General features: G+C 38.8%; 1 protein-coding gene across 5 annotated transcripts in view; it reads right to left on the bottom strand.

Annotated features, from left to right (window-relative positions):
• The window catches only part of GASK1B (golgi associated kinase 1B), a 55,273-nt gene that overhangs the window by 30,724 nt on the left and 4,046 nt on the right, over nt 1-20,503 (bottom strand). For 4 of the 5 annotated variants that reach the window (XM_008267275.5, XM_089302271.1, XM_070047175.2 and 1 more), the window contains exon 3: nt 1,501-1,715. The exons of the other annotated variant lie outside the window; for it this stretch is intronic. In XM_008267275.5, the coding sequence (XP_008265497.3) occupies nt 1,501-1,715 (215 nt within the window). The remainder of the gene's footprint in view (nt 1-1,500; nt 1,716-20,503) is intronic. 5 annotated transcript variants of the gene reach the window in all.

Raw genomic sequence — 20,503 nt, 5'->3', positions numbered from 1 at the left:
CTAGTAGCCTCTTATAAGACTGGGGTTTTTCTAAGCTTAGGGTTCCTCAGTACTGACACAAATGCAGTATCTGAAGCATTCACTAGTCCAACTCTTTATTGACCTCAAGCAACTTGAGGGGCAAGGAAGCATGAGCCCCATGCTGCCTGATATGGCATTAGTAATAAAGTCATTTGCCTCTGACCCGGGAATCTTATGTCTTCTGCTGGCATCTATCAATCTGTAGCAAACTAACTTGTTATGTTGCAAATAAAGTAAAATCTCAGAGTCTTAATAGTTCCTAGTAATAACCTCTCTAGAACTATCCAACATGGGAAGTGACATACACAGCAGACTCATAGAATGGCAAATGTCCTAAACAGCACTCTGGCCCCAGAATCAGCCCTTAAGGCATTCGGATCTGGCTAAAAAGCCAATAAGAGTTTCTTAGGCATGGAAAGCCAAGACACTATGGCAAAAAAAATGACCTAAATGAAAGATCTCTGTGAGTGAGATCCCAGTAGAAAGAACAGGCCATCAAAGAAGGAGGTAACTTTCTCTGAAGGGAGGAGAGAACTTCCACTTTGATTACACCCTTGTCTAAGTAAGGTCAGAGTTTGTGAACTCAAGAGGCTTCTATAACCTTGGCAGCTCATGACAAGAGATTCCAGTGATTACTGACGTCATAAATAAGAGTGTCAATTGTTAAATCAACAACAGGAGTCATTGTGCGCTTAGTCCCCATGTAAGATCTCTATCCTTAATGTGTTGTACTATGAGAATTAATGGTAAAACTAGTCTTCAAACAGTACATTATACTTTATGAGTCTGTGTAGGTATAAAGTGTTGAAATCTTTACTTAGTATATACTAACTTGATCTTTCGTATATAAAGATAATTAAAAATGAATCTTAATGAAGAATGGGATGGGAGAGGGAGTAGGAGATGAGATGAGAAATCTGCAATATATCCAGAGTCACACAGTTACATAGATGGTCAATATTTATTATTCTCCAATATTAATTTTCAGTGAAAAGTTTACAAAAAAGTATTGGACAGAAAATAGGAGAAATGATGGCTCTAAGATCTGGCAAATGATGACTGAAATACAGTGTGCACTAATGAAAACAAACTTCTACCACCAATATGTGCCAGGGAATCTCAGCTCCAACTTGTCCTCATTGCTACAACTTGGCTGAAATATTTAATCTCACCAAATCTCAATCTATTCACTTCCCTAATGGGGTTCAGACCATCCCCCTTTCTTTAATGAATTGCAGCTGTGATGAGTATTATTATTACAGAATAACTAGTAAATTCCTCCTTCAGAAACTAATAAAAAACACTGAGGGATATTTATGATTAATTCCCAAAAGAATATAAAACATTATAATGTTCATATTACATTTATCAAATATATCACTATAGAACTTAAACTCTGCCTTCACAAAAACTCTAGATGCTGAAATCTCCTTTGAGTAGGCTTTTACAACTCAGTGTCAGTCTTCAATAACCACTTACCTGTAACAAAAAGTCAAAAAGTGCCATCTTGGACCACTCGTGGTGATGGATTTCAGTACAGCCCCATTCAGGTTTCGGTACTCGGCCATTCTGCCAGCACTTCTGCTTCAGTAACTGCTGGTAAGATCCCCAGGTGAGCTTAACAGAAGAATGGGTGTCATTACTTGCTGGAGATAAAGAAGAGTCCCAGAGAATGATGGGACATGGGCGGCCATCTAAAGAATCAGAAGAACAAATACACTTTCAGCATGACATGGACTCCAAGGGTTATACTTCAGCAGGCACTTGAATCTTTCACAGTCTTACTCTGTCACCTGTCCATGCAAGAGTTTGATTAGAAGATATTTTATGGACCATTTGTCTACTGAGATTTCAATGCATTCATAGTTCAATTATGCTTCCAGTCTTATAAAGTGAAAAGTTATTGTTAGGCAATGAAAAAAAAATTAAATGAAATACTTTATAGATGTGGCAGGAATAGGCTACTAACCACTAATAACAACCTCCTCTGGTTAATGTGGTTTTATTCCACATCTAAAAGCAGCCACCACAAAAAAGTAAAGAATCCAGACATTTATAATTGTCTATTGAATGTCTGAGTGGAGTTCTTCTCTATTTGTAATAACAACTGTCTGATTCCAGAGGCCATATTATGATGTCAGGAAGAAAAAGCATTTTTAGAAGGCACAGATTTTAAAGTGAAATTGTATGGTTTGCACAGATCACTGTAATCTCCAAAGAAGGGGAAACAGTAGCAAGTTTTTTTTGGCCTTTTTTGTTTCTTTTCAGATAAAAACCACGCAAGCACAATAGTGCTCTTAGTAATGGACCAGCGTTCTGTTCTTGGTAATGGACCACTCATTTGCACACATCCTCATAAAATAAGTCAACTGCATGTGTATAGTTGATTTCTAAAAAAAAAAAAATCTGTCACTCAAAATTGTTTTAGTCTCACTCTTGTTAGTTTAGAAATGCAATTTCTTTCATTGCTAAACTGGGTAAAGTATGATGAGCCCCAGTGAAGTCATTATAAACAAGGAAGACCATGATCCAAGCACATTAAACAACACTTCAAGCTGGAAGCCAATAATATGACTCCCAAGCCCCTCTTTCTGCCAAATAAAGTCACAGAGAGATGGTGTTCAACTGCTTTGCTTATGACTTAAAAATCAGAATAATGCTTTAAAAAAAAAGAAATTGCAAAGATTTGAAAAATCTCACTTAACTCATTCTTAACAGGTCTGAGCAATGGAAGCCTCTAAGTAATGACTGGAATGTGCAGACATGCCACAAAAATTCTTCAAACACCTTTAAATGACTTCAGATGTTCTCAATCGATACCTTTATTCCCAGTTTGTTCACAACGTTTATTTTGCCACCTGGCTTGCTGGCCTTTTTGTAGACTTATTTCCATTCTTTCCTACAGCAAACAGTCATCTTCCCTCACCATTCCTGAACTGGGTGTCACACAAGCCACAATAATTTTAATAGCATTCATTTAATCATTGTCATCACTTGTATTTTAGTTTTGTTTGAAAGGAAAATCTCCTCCTTGCAATTTAGACCTGGGCATGTAGAAAATCCTTTGGATTGTGGAAAATATGCCAGGGACATTGACATACAATTCAGAGAGAAGAAGAGAAAGAAACATGAGCCCTAAGTGAAAACCAAGCAAAAGACTTCATTCATAATATTATTTCTTTCCTTTCTATTGCTTTTTACTAAATGATTTGGGGCTGCTGAGAACCCATTATCTTTTAAGCATAAGCCCATTTCAAATGTTCCTAATGCAAATACTCTGCCAATTGAAAAGGGAAAAAAAAAAAAAACACAAAAGCAGAACCTTGTGAAGAGGCAGACATGTCTGGACCAATGTAACCGAATACAAAGACAAAACAAGCCTGCTTTCAAAGGCATGCACTTGAGCTGTCCAAAGAAAAACACCAAGAAGTTCCATCTATCAGTGCCTTTGGACCAAAGTTAGACACAAATAGCACTTTGCATTCTTAGGACTAGGAAGTATTCAGAGAGTTGAAACCTAATGCTGACCTTTAACAACACAAATCAATGCAGGACAGGGCAGTGAGTCCTCAACAATTCACACAAGGCCCTCCCAGGAGCAAGGGAATGAGCCACAGAAAGAACTGAAACTTTCTGGGCTGTTTTTCAGAAGAAATTTCTTTAGAAACACTTGCTTCTTATTGTGAAAGTAATTAAAAGTAAACCCACTAATTTTAGGAAATGTAGGTAAACATACAAATGTATAGGGAAAACAACAACATAACAAAAATCATATATAATCTCATATCCCAGTAATATGTTCTATTATTTATTTTCTTCCAGAAGTTTTCTATTGCTTTCTTTAAAAAAAAAGATTTTTTTTTATTATTTTTTTTTTTGACAGGCAGAGTGGACAGTGAGAGAGAGAGAGACAGAGAGAAAGGTCTTCTTTTTACCGTTGGTTCACCCTCCAATGGCTGCTGCGGCCGGCGTGCTGCGACTGTCGCACCACGCTGATCTGAAGCCAGGAGCCAGGTGCTTCTCCTGGTCTCCCATGTGGGTGCAGGGCCCAAGCACGTGGGCCATCCTCCACTGCACTCCTTGGCCACAGCAGAGAGCTGGACTGGAAGAGGGGCAACCAGGACAGAATCTGGCGCCCCGACCGGGACTAGAACCCGAGGTGCCAGTGCTGCAGGCGGAGGATTAGCCTAGTGAGCTGCGACGCTGGCCAAAAAAAAAGATTTATTTATTTATTTGAAAGATAGAGTTACAGAGAGAGGGAGAATGGGAGAGACAGAGAAATCTTCCATTCACTGGTTCATTCCTCAAATGGTCGCAACAGCCAGGGCTGGGCCAGGCTAAAGCCAGGAGCCAGGAGTTTCTTAAAGGTCTCCCATGTGGGTGCAGGGGCTCAAAGACTTGGGCCACCTGCCATTGCTTTCCCAAGCAAATTAACCAGAAGCTGGATAGAAGTGGAGCAGCTGGGACTCAAACTGGCGCAAATATGGGATGCTGGCGTCACAGACAGCAGCTTTACTCATCACTACACCACATGCCAGCCACTCCTTCACTTTCTCTCTCACCTGAATATGTTCACTGATTTTTAGAATTTTTTAATAAGTTGTTATACACTTTTTGAATTCTGGTTACACCACTGCTTAGCTTAGTGATATTAGACAAGTTATATAACCTCCGTTAACCTTGTTTTTCCTTTTTTGTAAAATGAGCGTGATAGTGTGCCTTTCTAAACTGACTGAGTTAGGTTTAAATGTGATTACATATTTAAAGTTCTCAACCTGGAGCAGATGTTAGCAGAGCAGGCAGGATAGCCACATCCCCCATCAGAGTACCTGGGTTCAATTCTCAGCTCCAACTCCTGACTCCAGCTTCTTACCAATGCAGACCTCTGGAGTTAGCAATGATGGCTCAAGTAGTTGGGTTCATGTCACCCATTTGGAAGACCTAGATTATATACATGGTTCTTGGCTCCAGTCTCAGCCCAGCCCCAGCCATTGGAGGCATTTGGGGAGTGAATCAGCAGAACAAAGTACTCGTTCCATCTCTCTAACTCCACCTTTTTTTTTAAAAAAGATTTATTTATTTATTTAAAAGTCAGAGTTACACAGAGAGAGAAGGAGATGCAGAGAGAGAAAGAGGTTTTCCATCCACTGGTTTACTCCCCAGATGGCCGCAAGAGCTGGTGCTACGCCAATCTGAAGCCAGGAGCCAGGAACTTCCTCAGGGTCTCCCACACGGGTGCAGGGGCCCAAGGACGGGCCATCTTCTACTGCCATCCCAGGCCACAGCAGAGAGCTGGATCAGAAGTGGAGCGGCTGGGTCTTGAACTAGCGTCCTCATGGGATGCCGGCACTGCTGCAGTGACCTAACCCGCTACACCACAGTGCCAGCCTCAGTCTAACTCTATCTCTATCCCTCAAATAAATAAATTAAAAAAAGAATGAAAATGAAAATGATTAAAATTATCAACTGGTACCTATTGTGAATGTGTACCCGAGAGATTTTGCTATACATTACTATCAGGGGTAAGGAGCTAAAATTGGGCAAAGAAAACAATAATTGGACATCATCCTCTATACAGTTTTTCATAATTAATTCACCAAATATTATACCATAAGCATTTCTCCTATAATTAAATATTTTAAGAGTGCAACTGTGTGATGCAATAATCTAGCCCAGTGCTCAGCAAATATTGTAAATGGCCAGAAGTACGTATTTTAAACTGGGGGCAGGGACATAGACCTATTCAACTATACAACTGTCAGTTTAGTCACAGCATGAAAGCCTCCACAGACCTATATACATAATTGGTAGTGACTATTCCAATCAAAATTTATTATGACCTGAATTGTGAATTTCACAAGGTTTTCAAGACCCATCATAACAGTATTATTGTTTCTATTTTTTCAGCCATTTGTAATTACAGAAACCATTTTAGTTTACAAAATAAAATCAAGAAGTGAGCCACCTTTGTCCCATGAGCTATAATTATGTCAATCTCTAATCCACACTTTTAGAATACTATATTGCATTTGCCATTTCTATATTTTAGATCATCAAGTATTTTTTGAAAGATAAATTTTCTATTCTGGTCATAAAAATTATTTTCAAACTGTCAAAGGCAGCACTCAATTGGTAGAAATGACAGGTTTTCCATTAATATCCTATGTTATTTTGTATCTCCACCCATGTTCCTGTACCAGAATATTTTGAATGCTAGCAGATGAAGATGTTCTTTCCTGCCCTGGCAGAATAAATTACCTCTGAGAAAGAGTTTTCCAAAGCAAGACAAGGCAGCAAGTGAGCCTTAAGGACCAGGCTGAGTGAGTGGTGGAGGCCGTAATTCCTTCCTGCTGCCTGTGAGTGCATGTGACCCTTGCAGATCTCAAAGCAATGCGTTACTACTATGAGAATTTCACTTTTTATAAAATATGGTTTGGATGGAATTAAATGAACATTGATAGATCTTGAGGGGTGACAGAAAAATAGCCTCTGAAAACAGGAAACTGGTTAAGGCAACTTACCCTGAAATGTTTCAGAGACGAGCAGCATTCATCTCCTTGCATTCAGGACTGTCAAAGTGATGCAGTGCCATGCTCTCTAGAGACATCTTAACAGTGAAGAGATAAAATTCTAACTGTCAGAACGGTGAGAAAGCAAGTTTTAAAAGATACGTGGGTGTTCGTGTGAAATAAAGGGTATATAGCTGTCTGTAAAAAAATGAGACTTGTCACTAAAACTTCTTTTTTCTGAAATCTGAATATCTCTCCTGAATTTTTATGTTTTCCCAAGTCCTTTTTAACTCAAAAAAAGCACAAAGAAGACATTCTTCTGAGAAAATAAACATGAAGTTTCATAAAAAATGAATGTCTTACCCAATCTGTTTTGTCTACATTTATTAAATGTCCTTCACTTTGAACCTTGCCTGACTCATTTTGTTGAACTATAGGTGAATACTAAGAAGGCTGGGTGGAGTATTGAATGTTTGCATGTATTTGTCATTGAGCAAAAATAAGTAAAAATGTCTAGAGATCTGAAATCAAAAGTCCTTTCTAGCCCATGGGCCAAGTTCCAAGACTTCTTGTGAACAAGACAAAAAGGAAGTGACAATCCTTTTTAGAGCCCTTAATTAAAATGACTACAAAACCCACTGCAGAACACAAGAGCCAGCCAAAACTTGAGGAGCATCTTTGTCAGGAGAAACAACTTCTGTTGGGCTCTATTGCAAGTGACAGCAATACACTGAATGAAAATCTTTAGCTGCATCTTCAATTGAAAGAGGCAATAATTGATGTTGCTGCAACTCCAATAATATTGTAGCAGGTGTTTAGTAGACACAGATCCCTTAAGTACTGTCAGCTCTATTTTTCTACAGTGCTTGACACTAGGATTTTGGCAATGAAAAATATTAGACTAAAGTGAGAAAGCAGGTAAGATTTCCTGAATTGAAGTTAATGAATGTTGGTGACGTTGGTAAATATGAACAAGAACTGAACGGGAAAGTGGGACCTGGGACAGTCTTGCAGGAGGAGAGAGTTTGAAGGGCTAGATGAAATTTTACAATTGTTCAGGAATTCAGGGGCTGTTAATCCACTTGTTCATTAAACAAGTATTTACAAGTGCCTCTTTATTGTCAGGATCTATTTTGTTCCTGAGTTTCAGACAAAAGGAATTTGAACAGGGGTGTACTGAAAATGTAGGCAATCCCAGGCAAGAGCTTAGAGTTTAGCAGAAACAGACAAGCACACACCCTAGGTTTGCCAGTTGCACAAGTGTTTTAAAGGGAAGAAATGAAGAACCTCAATAAAGACTGAGATCCTGGCATAAAATCAAGCGATAACAACCACTGTTTCCCAGGGATAATATTGAAATGCTACAGTTAATATGTGGTGAGTTGCCATGGTTGACAACATAGAGAACTTTTGCTGAAAGGGGACTGAGAGTGCTGTCCTGGTAAAGAGGAGAGTCACCACAAGTTGTTGAGTGGAATTCCCATGTCATTGCTAGTCTCTGTAACACTCAAACTATGTCCTTGAGGCAGCAAAGAACACCTTCCAAATCTGTCCCACAGAGCTATAGGACGATCCAAGGAAAAATTGAAAATATAGCACTGCAAATAATAAAAAAGAAAGAAACCAGTGAAGTTCTTATGAGTTAAAAGCAAGGGTGGGGATGAAAAGACAGGATTCTCTAGGTTCTGTACATACAGATTCTGGTGGCTGACTGAATTCTAGGTATAGGGACAGCTCATAGAAACAGACGTCTGTGCAAATTAGAATCACACTGAGCTATCACTTCACATTTATTAGAATGACTATTATCAAAAAGACAAAAAGTAACAAGTTTTGGTGAAGATATAGAGAAAAGGGTATGCTTCTGCACCATTGGTAGGAATATAAACTAGTATAGCTATTGTGGAAAACAATATGGCACTTTCACAGAAAACTAAAAATGAAATATTTGATGATCCCATTCTTAAGTATGTACTCAAAAGAATTGAAATCAGTGTGCCAAAGTGTTAACTGTACTACCAAGTTCATTGCAGCATCATTCACAATCGCCACACCATGGAAATAACCTGGGTATCCACCATCAGAAGAATGCATAAAGAGAATATGATATAGAGACAAAATGGAGTACTATTCAGCCCTTTAAAAATTAGATATGCTGTAAGTTGTGACCACATAAATAAACCTATAGGATACCATAGTAAGTGAAATAAGTTAGCCACACACACCTACACACAAACAATATACTGCATGATCTCACTTATACATAGACTCTAAAAAGGCTGAACTCACAGAACCTGAAAGTAGAATAATGGTTACTAGAGCATGGAAGAAGGGTGTGGATGGGGACAAGGGAGATGATCAAAGGGTACCAAGATCCAGTTAAACACGAGGAATAAGCTTTAGTGATTCAATGCACAGAATGTTGTCTATAATTAATAAAAATGCATTACACATTTCAAAATTTCTAGAGCAGTGTGTATTTTTAACAAATTTATTTATTTATTTGAAAGGCAGAGTTATAGAGAGGCAGAGGCAGAGACAGTGAGTGATAGGTCTTCCATCCACTGCTTCACTCCCCAGATGGCTGCAACAGCCAGAGCTGGGCCAATCCAAAGTCAGGAACCAGGAGATTTCTCTGGTTCTCCCAAGCAGGTGCAGGGGCCCAAGGACCCAAGCCATCTTCCACTGATTTCCCAGGCCACAGCAGAGAGCCAGAATAGAAGTGGAGCAGCCAAGACTCGAACCAGCCCCAATATGGGATGCTGACACAGCAGTTGGCAGTTTTACCTTCTATGCCACAGCACCGACTCCATAGAACATTATATTTTAAATGTTTTTTCAAGAAAGCCAATAAGTATGTGAAGCAATGGCTCTAATCAGCCTGATCAACTGCTCCATATTAATATGAAGTGAAACATCATATTGTTCTCAATAGTAGTAATCATACAATTATTGCTTGTCATCTATTTTTTTACTGAAAAATAAAATTAAATGATAAAAAGGAATACATTCCTGGAATATTTATAATATATTTTTTCAAACAAAAAAATTGATGTACTTATTTCCACATATCACTGGTTTTCATTTCACAGTTCATTTTCTGTAGGTTGCAATGAGTTAAAATAATTCCCAATTTTTCCCAAGAGTTAGCTCTATGTGACACTCAGGAAGCAGGAGGGAAGAATGTTTTATGACATTCCTCCTCGGGGATTACTTGGATTACTTAATCTAAATCATCAGTTCTACTTTAAAAACGAAGTATGTTTCTTTGTTCTTTTTGAACCTTTGAGTAATGAGCAGAAATTCTACTCACAATCTTCCCTGGACTTCCACTATTCCACTGTATTAATGGAAACTCCTAACCCTTTCCTGTTTCTATATTCCATTAAAAAAAAAAAAAAAGAATCAAATTTGACTCCATTGGGTGGTGATGATGTGGTTATTGTTCCAGCTTCCACAATCACATTTTGCAAATGAAGTCTTAGTAACATCAGGGTGACCCAGTCCTGGGTAATTTAATGTTTATTAATATAGCTAAAGGAGCCATGAATGTCTTACCTTGTTACAATGCAAAGTCCATTTTACACTCCCCTTTATCACACTCTACAGAGATTCCTCATCATCCACAAGATAGTCCACACTCCTTACATGACATAAAAAGCACATACTCTCCACTCCTCAGTTTTATCTCACTTTGCCCCCCCCCCATTATGATATCCCATTTTTCAGAGCTATTTGTAATTTCCTGAGACTGCTGGCTCCATGCATTTCTCCACCTTTGTACACACACTCATCTCTCTGCCCAAGGTGACATTTTAAAAGTCAATTCTGGCTTTATCTCTTCTTTATAATTTCCCCATCCATCCCCGCTACAGGTATATTCCAGGTTAAAATGTCTTTCTCTGTACCTGCGGATACTACTTAATATCTACATTGAGGTTTTTAACCTTCTTGTATGGTATGTTAATTTAGCTTCACTTCCAAATTATCAGCTTTCAAAGAATAGGGACTATTTTTCATTCATCTTTGGTTCTCCAGCTCCTGATACAATGTCTAGCCCAATGCAAACATTCCGAATCAGTTATTTGGCAAAAGAATAAATAAACTTTTCAGAATACCCCAAGCTCATGTTCAGGTATAGTTAGCTCTCAGGTTCTAAGGAAATGGCAAGCGGGCTAGAAAAAAACTTTAGTTGGTGTTACATCCTAGCAAATTGGGAATTCTGTGTCCTCACTCTAACTAATTTAAAAGGAATAGAAAGAAACTTCAGAAACAGAGCCAGGGATGGGCAGAGGTTTCCATTACCTCAAACTGTTCAGCTTGGGCTCAACCACCCACTCCCAAACATCCAAGATCTGAGACACTGGAACAATGAAACACAATTGCCTGCCTCCTCCTCACCTCAGATTAATGTCAACAGAAGGGGAACAATGAAGGCATCATGACTACATTCAGGAATCAGAGTACAAGGCAGATGGAGAAAGCAGGTTGTAATCTGGATGTATGATGAACTAGGAAAGCCCCAGGCTACAATCACTAGAGTTTAACATGTGATGTGAAAGGGTGGCAGGTGACAGCAAAGCACAGGGTGAAAAACAAAGCTGTGGAGTCCTCTGACACATGTCTGCAGCACAGCCCTACTGAGGACAACCTGTGGGCTTTCAGGGGACATGCAATATTCTCTGAGCCTTGGTTTCCTCTCAGAAAATTTCTATAGAAATATCTGACATATAGGGATGTTCTGAAATTTAATGGGATAATGAATGTAAAGTGCCCAACACATCACAAAAAAAAAAAAAAAGATATTGCTATTACCCACTATAGACCCCAAGGACTTTCCATAGATAAAAATTTTAGATTCCCATTAATTTGGTTCAAGGAAACACCAATCTAGATAAATAAACTAATAAAATCAAAAGAAACATAGCACAGAGGAATAAATCAGCTCATAAATTGAATGACAATGAAAGTATCCTTTTTTTTAAAAAAAAAGGGTTTTTTATTATTTGAAAAGCAGAAATACAGAGATGGAGAGAGAGAGAGAGAGGGAGAGAGAGAGAGAGAGAGAGATCTTCCATCTGCTAGTTTACTCCCCAAATGACTACAACAGCTAGAGCTGGGCAGGTCCAAAGCCAGCAACCAGAAGTTTCTTCTGGGTCTCCCATGTTGGTGCAGGGGCCCAAGTACTCGGGCCATCTTCTGCTGCTTTCCTAGGCTCATTAGCAAGGAATTGGATTGGAAGTGGAATAGCTGGGTCTCGAACTGGTGCCCATATGGAATGCCAGCATGGCACGCAGAGGCTTAACCTTTTTCGCCACAGTGCCGGCCCTAAAAGTAGTATCTATGAGGGCTACTATGTGTTAGGCATTGTTATTTTTCATTCCTATCAACTCAATTCTCAAGCCAACTCTAAAGTGAGTACTATTATCATTATTTTTATTTTCAGAAGCCCTATCATACTAATGAAAACACAGTGTAAAAATAGAATAAGTAACTTATCCCCAGTTCACAGGACAGGTCTTCACACATAAAATTAAATGGCATTTAAATGAATTAATTACAACTGAATTAGACTGAAGTTATAGTGTTTACCCAACAATGGAGGTAGGAAGGGCTGTCTAGCCCTACTGCACCTGTGTGTCTCTGAGAACAACCCAGAGGCAGCAGCATATTTGGTCCCAATGGAGAACGCAAGGCCTTGAATTCAGGAAGGTGCTGATTGAACCAAGAAACCTGGAACAGAAGGATTTTTTCCAGGCTATCAAACTTGTGCATGACCCCCTAGTGTCAACTCCTCTATGACATGGATTCTTGACTGTTCTCTTCATTGATGCAACTGGAATAACCAGGAGAGTAGATGGGGCATACTTTATGAATAGCCATTAAAGGAAACAGCTAAACCATGATCTTGTAGAAGAGATCTTGCATGGGGCTAAGGGACATGGGTCTTTTATGCAGTGAGTACTGAAGCAGCTATTCATCACCTCATCTATCCCAGCCATGTGTCGGATCAAGGGACAAATTCCAACAGCGCAGCAGGGAAGGTTGCCTGGTCCCCTCAGTTTGCCTGGGAAGGTATGTAGTGAGCAAACAAAAGGATGCTAAAGCACAGCGCTGCTTAGAGCCCAGCTCAGTAAACTTTTGTTCACTGGTGAATGAATGTATTAAGCTGACCAGTTCAATTTGATTGCTAAAGAAATAGCCTCAGGGCCTTTCTAATAAAGAACACAGTATGCTTCCAGTCTGGACTTTAAAAAATAAAACATAATTAGTTGCCCCCAAATAAAAATTTTAAGGAAGTTTGCAGGTACATCAAAGATTGTTTACGATTTAGAAGCAAGAAAGTTTCCAAATTGTAGGGGCATCAAGGTTATTCTCAAAACTCTCAGCACAGCCACTCTGTCACCTCAGAGCCTGACTCAATAGAAAATGCAAAGCTGCTGTCCCTGTGCCTAGGCTACTGTGCCATCAAACAGAACTCACAGCGCTACATGGACTTAAGAAATGGAAAAGGCACATGCTATCTCTCCTATTCTATAATAAGAAGAGGCAATGCAAGTTGCAAAACAATGAGCAACTTGAGATCCACAATGAATTTAAATGGAAGTTTGTGGGGTGCCTGCAGTTCGTCATCTAAGTAGCCTTGACACACAGAATTCCTGGAACTAGGCTACCTTAATTCAGTATGACAGTTCTGTGGCAATAAAGCAGCATCCTAAAAAAAAAGCATGCATAATGCATCTTCCATGCTGGGCATGAAAAATAGTACAGTGCTTAAATGCTACCAAAATGGTGCCCCTAAGATCCATTCACATCACTGTGAAGACTACAAGGGAAGCTCTGGCAAAACTCCTAAATCAAAGATCATGGAAAGGTATTGCATTTTCTTTTCTTATGCACTTGACTTCTTCATAGATGTAGTGATCTTTGTTTTCTCCTGGATACATACATTAAAATATATTTTTTAATTATTCAAGAGTATCAGTACCATCACACAAGTGTCTGGTGAACTTGGAAAAAAATAAACACCGTGTGCTGTCTATTTTCATATATAAAATGTTTTTAGTAAACAAGAAAATCTGGTTAATCTTGAAGCTTTGAGTTGCATTAAAAAAAAAAAACTGGGAGAACATTTAGCTTGGTGGTTAAAATGCCATTTTTGGATGCATAGGAGTACTGGTTTTAATTCCCAGATCCACTTACAATTCCAGCTTCCTCTTGATGTACACTCTGAGAGGCAGCAGGTAATGGCTCAAATGCATGCATTCCTGCATATGGGAGACCTGGATTGAATTCCTGGCTCCTGGCTTCAGTCCAGTTCAGGTCTGTCTGTTGCAGGCATTTGGAGAGTAAATCAGCAGAAAAGAGTTCTGTCTCCCTCTGCTTCTCTGTCTTTCAAAGAAATAAAATAAATATATTTTAAAAATATAAAACTTCTGTGAGAGGGGTATTTGGCGTAGAGATTAAAGTGTCAGTTAGGATGGTTCTGTCCTACATTCAAGTACCTGGGTTTGATTCCTGACTCAAGTACCAGCCTGCAGCTTCCTGCTAATGCAGACCCTGGGAGGCAGTGGTTATGGTTCAAGTAGCTGGATTCCTGCCACCTGTGTGGGAGGCTCTCAGAATCAGGCTTCAGCTTACCAACTGTTGTGGACTTCTGAGGAGTAAAGCAGTAGATAGACTTGCTATCTCTCTCTGTCTCTCTCTCTGTCCCTCTCTCTCTCCTATTTCTGTCTTTCTCTTCTTTCTCTCTCCACCCTTCTTTTTCTCTCTCTCCCTCCTCTCTCTTTGCCTCTCAAATAAATACTTTTATTTTAAAAAATTGCAGCAATACAATGGTTTATCAGTATTTTTCTTGAGTAAAAGTATTATCAAAGTTACATTGTTGAACTAAAAAAATGAAATAAAATGGAAACATTGGCACAATGGTAAAATCAGAAAAATATTATAAAATTTTCACATTTTTGTTACTATCCCATAATCATACCAAGTTATATTTGAGACAAGCAGTATAGATTAACAGAGTCGATATTAGAGGTCATTAGTCTCCAAAAAAATAACTGGCTACAAATTCCAGTTCTGCTAACTAGCTGGGTAACTTACAGCAAATCTCATAACCTCACCAAGCTTCAGGATTACCCTACATTTATAATAGAAAATATGAAACAGATTGTGTAGGGTACATGATACTAGATTCCTTATTGACTCACAGTTGAAGATTTCATTATTACAAAAATGATTTAAAAAATAAGGTCCTTGGGTATTTTATTTCAATTCACTTTTGCACTTCCTACAGATATACATTGGATGAAAATCGGTCCTGGGATCATTGATGGATGTTGTATTGCACTCTACTATTATCTCCCTACCTATTTGCAACCTTGTCCTTCCTCAAGTACACCCTTCTTGTTTTCTAGGATATCTTTGGAGTAACACCTCTCAAAAAATATCTGGTATGCAGTACAATACCAGTGAGTCCACTTAGTTCACATATATCTTTTTTTAAAAATTTATTTGAAAGTCAGAGTTAAGAGAAGCAAAGGCAGAGAGAGAGAGAGAGAGAGAGAGAGAAAGAGAGAGAGAGAGAGAGAGAGAGGTCTTCCATCTGCTGGTTCATTCTCCAGATGGCCATAATGGCCGGAGCTGAGCCGATCCAAAGCCAGGAGCCAGAATCTTCTTCCAGGTCTCTCATGCAGGTACAGGAGCCCAAGGACTTGGGCCATTTTCTACTGCTTTCCCAGGTGTATTAATAGGAATCTGGATTGTAAGTGGAACAGCCGTGACTCAAACCAGTGTCTATATGGGATGCCAGCGCCACAGGCAGCAGCCTTTCCTGTTATGCTACAACAACAGCCCCTTCACACATATCTGTTAGTACTCAAGTAGAATCATCTATATTTCATTAAGCTATACAATCAAGAACTTGTTCTAGACTAAACTGGACTAGTGACTATACTTATTGAATCACCTAAAACACTTTTATCAATTTTGGAAACCATAAAGATGAGCATTACAGACAGTCCCCTGACTTACAATGGTCTGACTTACAACTTTTCCATTTTATGATATTTTAAAATTGATATGCATTCAGGAGAAACCATACTTTGAACACTGAATTCTGAGCTTTTCCTGGGCTAGCAGTAAGCAGTAGGATAGTCTCTTGTCAAGCTGGGTAGCTCCCAGTTAGCCACACAGTCATGAGAGTAACACAATGTATTGTTTAATCAATGATTATTTGGATACAGTTATTCAATAAATTATATGAGGTATTCAAAAATTCAATAAAAAGTACTATAGGCTAACATAAGTGCTCTAAAAATGCTTAAGGTTGGATAGGCTGAATTGTAATGTTTAGTAGTTAAGTGCATTAAAAGCATTTTCAACTTAATGATATTTTCAACTTATGATGAGTTTATTAGGAACTCTTTCTTAGGACTGAATCCGAAGACAGCTTCACCTGAAAATCTGAGGGCAAACTAGTCATTGAAATCATAGCACTTGACTGTCTGTTACATCTCCCTTACTATCTCACACTTCCTTTTCATATCCAGGCAATTTGCATGCCCTTGAGCAAGATACACAGTTACTCTGAGCTTGAATTCTCTGTTAAATGTCTATCATAGCAGTTCCAGGTTCTATAACACCTGGTGTACCTCATGGAATTTTTATAAGGATTTAATGAGATAATGTAAGCACAGTATTTAGAAAAGCAGCTGGTATATACTTGAACTAACATTCAGTAACTCTTAGCTATGGCAAAGGTTATTGTCTCCTTGAGTGAAAAGAGGCTGCCACTGCCTGGTTCTATGTATCATTGTATAAGTCATCTGTTTAACTATATTACATAACTAGTTATAATAGCAGGCTATGGTGATGGATGAAGAGGACATGCCTTGAAGACACTTAAAGGATTTGTTGAGCAAAGTAGATAGATGAAAGGAGAAGAGACTTGGAAATTAGAATACAAGAGTTTGAATTCTTGCTGGACAAATAGCTCATTATATGGCTGTTAGAATCTTCTTACTTTCCTTATTCTCTAAATTGAGGTAAACAAATTTTGTCTACTCCATAGGATTCTTGGAAAGATTCACTGAGATAACCCAAATAGCAACATTCAACTTGCAAGACAGACTAGATGCTTTATTTAGACTAGACATGAATTTATTCTCACAGACATTAACCAAAAGTCAGAGAATAGAAACAATGGTTAAGGCAAATTACTTGTAAGATTTGCTGACTGTCCTGACGGTTGATGTACAATGTAATACTTTATCCATTTTAGTATTTTTTTTTGTTCTAGTACCATTGGTTGAACTCTGTAATTAACACACAATTATTCTTAGGTGTTTAAATTTTAACTGAAAAGTGATCCCTGTTAGGAATTTGGAAAACATTATGTTGAGTGAAATAAGCCAATCCCAAAGGGACAAATACCACTTGTTCTCCTTGATAGGTGACAACTAACTGAGCACCAAAAAGGAAACCTGTTAAAGTGAAATGAACACTATGAGAAACAGTGACTTGATCAGCCCTCACCCTGACTGTTGATGAGCAGCTTAATATGTTATCCCTCTTAGTATTTTTTTTGTTTGTTCTACTTAATACTTTTGGTTGAATACTGTAATCAATACACAATTCTTCTTAAGTGCTGAAACTTAACTGAAAAGTGATCGCTGTTAAATATAAGAGTGGGAATAAGAGAGGGAAGAGATGTGCAATTCGGGACATGCTCAAGCTGACTTACCTCAAACAGTAGAGTTAGAAAAATACCAGGGGATTCGAATTCAATCCCATCGAGGTGGCATGTACCAATGCCATCTCACTAGTCCCAGTGATCAATTTCTGTTCACAATTGATCGTAATGGTAGGACTAAGAACCAAAGGGATCACATAAACAAGAATAGTGTCTGCAAATACTAGCTGATAGAATAAAAAAGGGAAAGAACGATCCAACGTGGGAAGTGAGATACACAGCAGACCCATAGAATGGCAAATGTCCTAACAGCACTCTGGCCTCAGAATCAGCCCTTAAGGCATGCGGATCCGGCTGAAATGCCCATGAGAGTATTTCAGGCATGGAAAGCCAAGACACTCTGGGGGAAAAAAAAAACCGAAATGAAAGATCTCCACGAGTGATATCCCAGTGGAAAGAATGGGTCATCAAAGAAGGAGGTACCTTTCTCTGAAGGGAGGAGAGAACTTCCACTTTGACCATGGCCTTGTCTAAAAATGATCAGAGTCAGTGAACCCAGGGGGCTTCCATAGCCTTGGCAGCTCATGACAAGAGCCTAGGGTGATTACTGATGCCATAAACAAGAGTATCAATTTGTTAAGTCAACAACAGGAGTCACTGTGCACTTACTCTCTGTCCTTAGTGTGCTGTACATTGAGATTTAATGCTATAACGAGTACTCAAACAGTATTTTTCACTTTATGTTTCTGTGTGGGAGCAAACTGTTGAAATCTTTACTTAATGTATGCTAAACTGATCTTCTGTATATAAAGAGAATCGAAAATGAATCTTGATATGAATGGAAGGGGAGAGGGAGTGGATAAGGGGAGGGTTGTGGGTTGGAGGGACATTATGGGGGGGAAGTCATTGTAATCAATATTCTGTACTTTGGAAATTTATATTCATTAAATAAAAGTTAAAAAAAAAAGATTTGCTGACTACACATTCTCCTCAGTATTAAAGGATATTCTCCTGGATCAAGCCATGTCATCAGAGAAATATATACCTAATCTGAATTTTGTTCTTCCTGCAGAAAACCTAGTATCAAATTATATGGCAGTATAATGCCAAAAGACTATATTGATGGTTCTCATGAAAATAAGTCCTTATCAGTCTTCCTATTGGCATTATAAAGAGACTTCCATAGATAATTTAAACTATCTCCACAATGAACTCTTGATAAGGTCTTTGAGAAGATATTCCAGACTGGATTTAGGACTAAAGATCTTAGTACTTGTCCTGAGTATTGGAAACTGTAGGCAAATGTAGATTTACTATTCAAAGTCAATGGAATAAGACACAAATGCATTCCTGCAGTCATTCAAAGTATTTATTGAGTGCCTACGATGTGCCAGATTCTCCACTAAAACCCACAAGTACAACAATAAAGAAAAGAGGGAATATCTCAGTCTCCACAGACCTAGATACTAGTAGGAAGGAACAGATTATTAAGTAAGCAGTATGATACAAATGCATATTATGTAAAATGCATATTAGGTAGAATGAGCCAGAAATAGTTGCTGGTAACTGTTTAAGATCTAGTAGCACCTTGGGTATATCTAAGAAGCTCAAATAATTCCAAGTTGGACTCTGCAAGAACAAGAAGTCTCTTAGAAGGAATATACACACTTCCAAGGCAATCAGGTAAAGAAACACAGGTCAGAAAAACACTAGAAATACATGGATGGAGAGAGATACTGAGAACCTAAGACTATCTCCACCATGATCAGAACTGGTTTGTTTGTGTACTTTGCATCACTACAGTCCACATGCATAGAATTATGTTGTGCAAAGTGCTCATGACTATTTGTAAATAATTTTATAGGCTCCTGGGGAAACTGGCCTGATTTTTTGACTCTAAATAACCAAATAAGGGAAAGTATCAAAGAGAGAACAAAAATGATCTGGTATTGCTTAAAATATAATCTTCAGGACTTAATTCATCAAATTAAGTCAAATCAATATGACCTTCATTGCATTCTCTTATCACTTACATATGACTGGAGAGAACACCTGAGAAAATGAGTCCCTCTTTGATATCTTTATTCTCAAAGATGCTAGAACTCCAGAGCACAGAAATAAAGATCTAAAAGGAATCCTGATAACAAAAATCTTTTTTTAAGACTTTTTATTTATTTATTTATTTTATGCAGGCAGAGTTAGACAGTGAGATTCACTCCCTCAAATGGCTGCTACAGGGGGCGCGCTATGCCGATGCGAAGCCAGGAGCCAGGTGCTTCTCCTGGTCTCCCATGCGGGTGCAGGGCTCAAGGACTTGGGCCATCCTCCACTGCACTTCCGGGCCACAACTGAGAGGTGGACAGGAAGAGGAGCGACCAGGACAGAATCCGGTGCCCCGACTGGGACTAGAACCCAGGGTGCCGGCGCCGCAGGCAGAGGATTAGCCTAGTGAGCCGTGGTGCCAGCCCTGATAACAAAAATCTTAATTAAGAAGTCACTAGACTTGGATTTTAATTATAGTCCTGTCACATAAAGATATGATATAAGAAGGCTGGAGCCTCTCTGAGTAACTTGCGAAAGGGAACATGGTAAAAAATATGCTTGGTGCAGTCACAACAATGGCCAACATTTATTGAATACTTACATTTGGCAAAACATCATTACCCATATATTCGCTAACAGCAACCTCATGAAAGTGGGCAGTATTGTCATTTGACAACTGAGGAAACTGAGGCATAGAGAGAGAATTCAGCATTCACCAGTCATATGAATAGTAAATATAAGTCCAGTCAGTCTAACTCTAGAGCAAAGGCTATAATCCACTATTTCATTCTCCCAAATTCCATCCAAGTGCATCCTAGGGAAGGTCAAAGGATGTATCATAGTACCCTGCTTTGGGATATAACCAAAAGTTCATCTTCTCTGGCACCTTTATGACATGATAATGCATGCCAATACAACATAATGAGGGTGATCTCATGCCCAAGGCAATCTTGGTGTACACTTGCCCAAGGAAAGCCCCCTAGGATCTCTTTCCACTCCGGAGTGCTGCAGTTTGGATAATTACCTAAGTCCAGCGGTGGAAAGGTTACGTTCCAAATTTCCCTGAGTTTAAATTTGAAACCCAGCTCATCCATCTATTAGGTATGAAGTTGAAACCAAGTTCTTTTTCCTAAATAAGTCTCAATTCTCTCATCTACTAAATGGAAATAATAATAGCACCTGACTCCCAGCAGTGTAGTAAGAACTGTAGGAATTAGTGAACAAATGAACTCTGTGG

Source organism: Oryctolagus cuniculus, chromosome 8, assembly GCF_051225735.1.
Source record: "Oryctolagus cuniculus isolate XC-2025 breed Fujian yellow rabbit chromosome 8, ASM5122573v1, whole genome shotgun sequence".
NCBI classification, from domain to species: Eukaryota; Metazoa; Chordata; class Mammalia; order Lagomorpha; family Leporidae; genus Oryctolagus; species Oryctolagus cuniculus.
The sequence above is the reverse complement of the archived record's forward strand: the minus strand, read 5'-3'. Positions and strand labels throughout refer to the sequence as shown.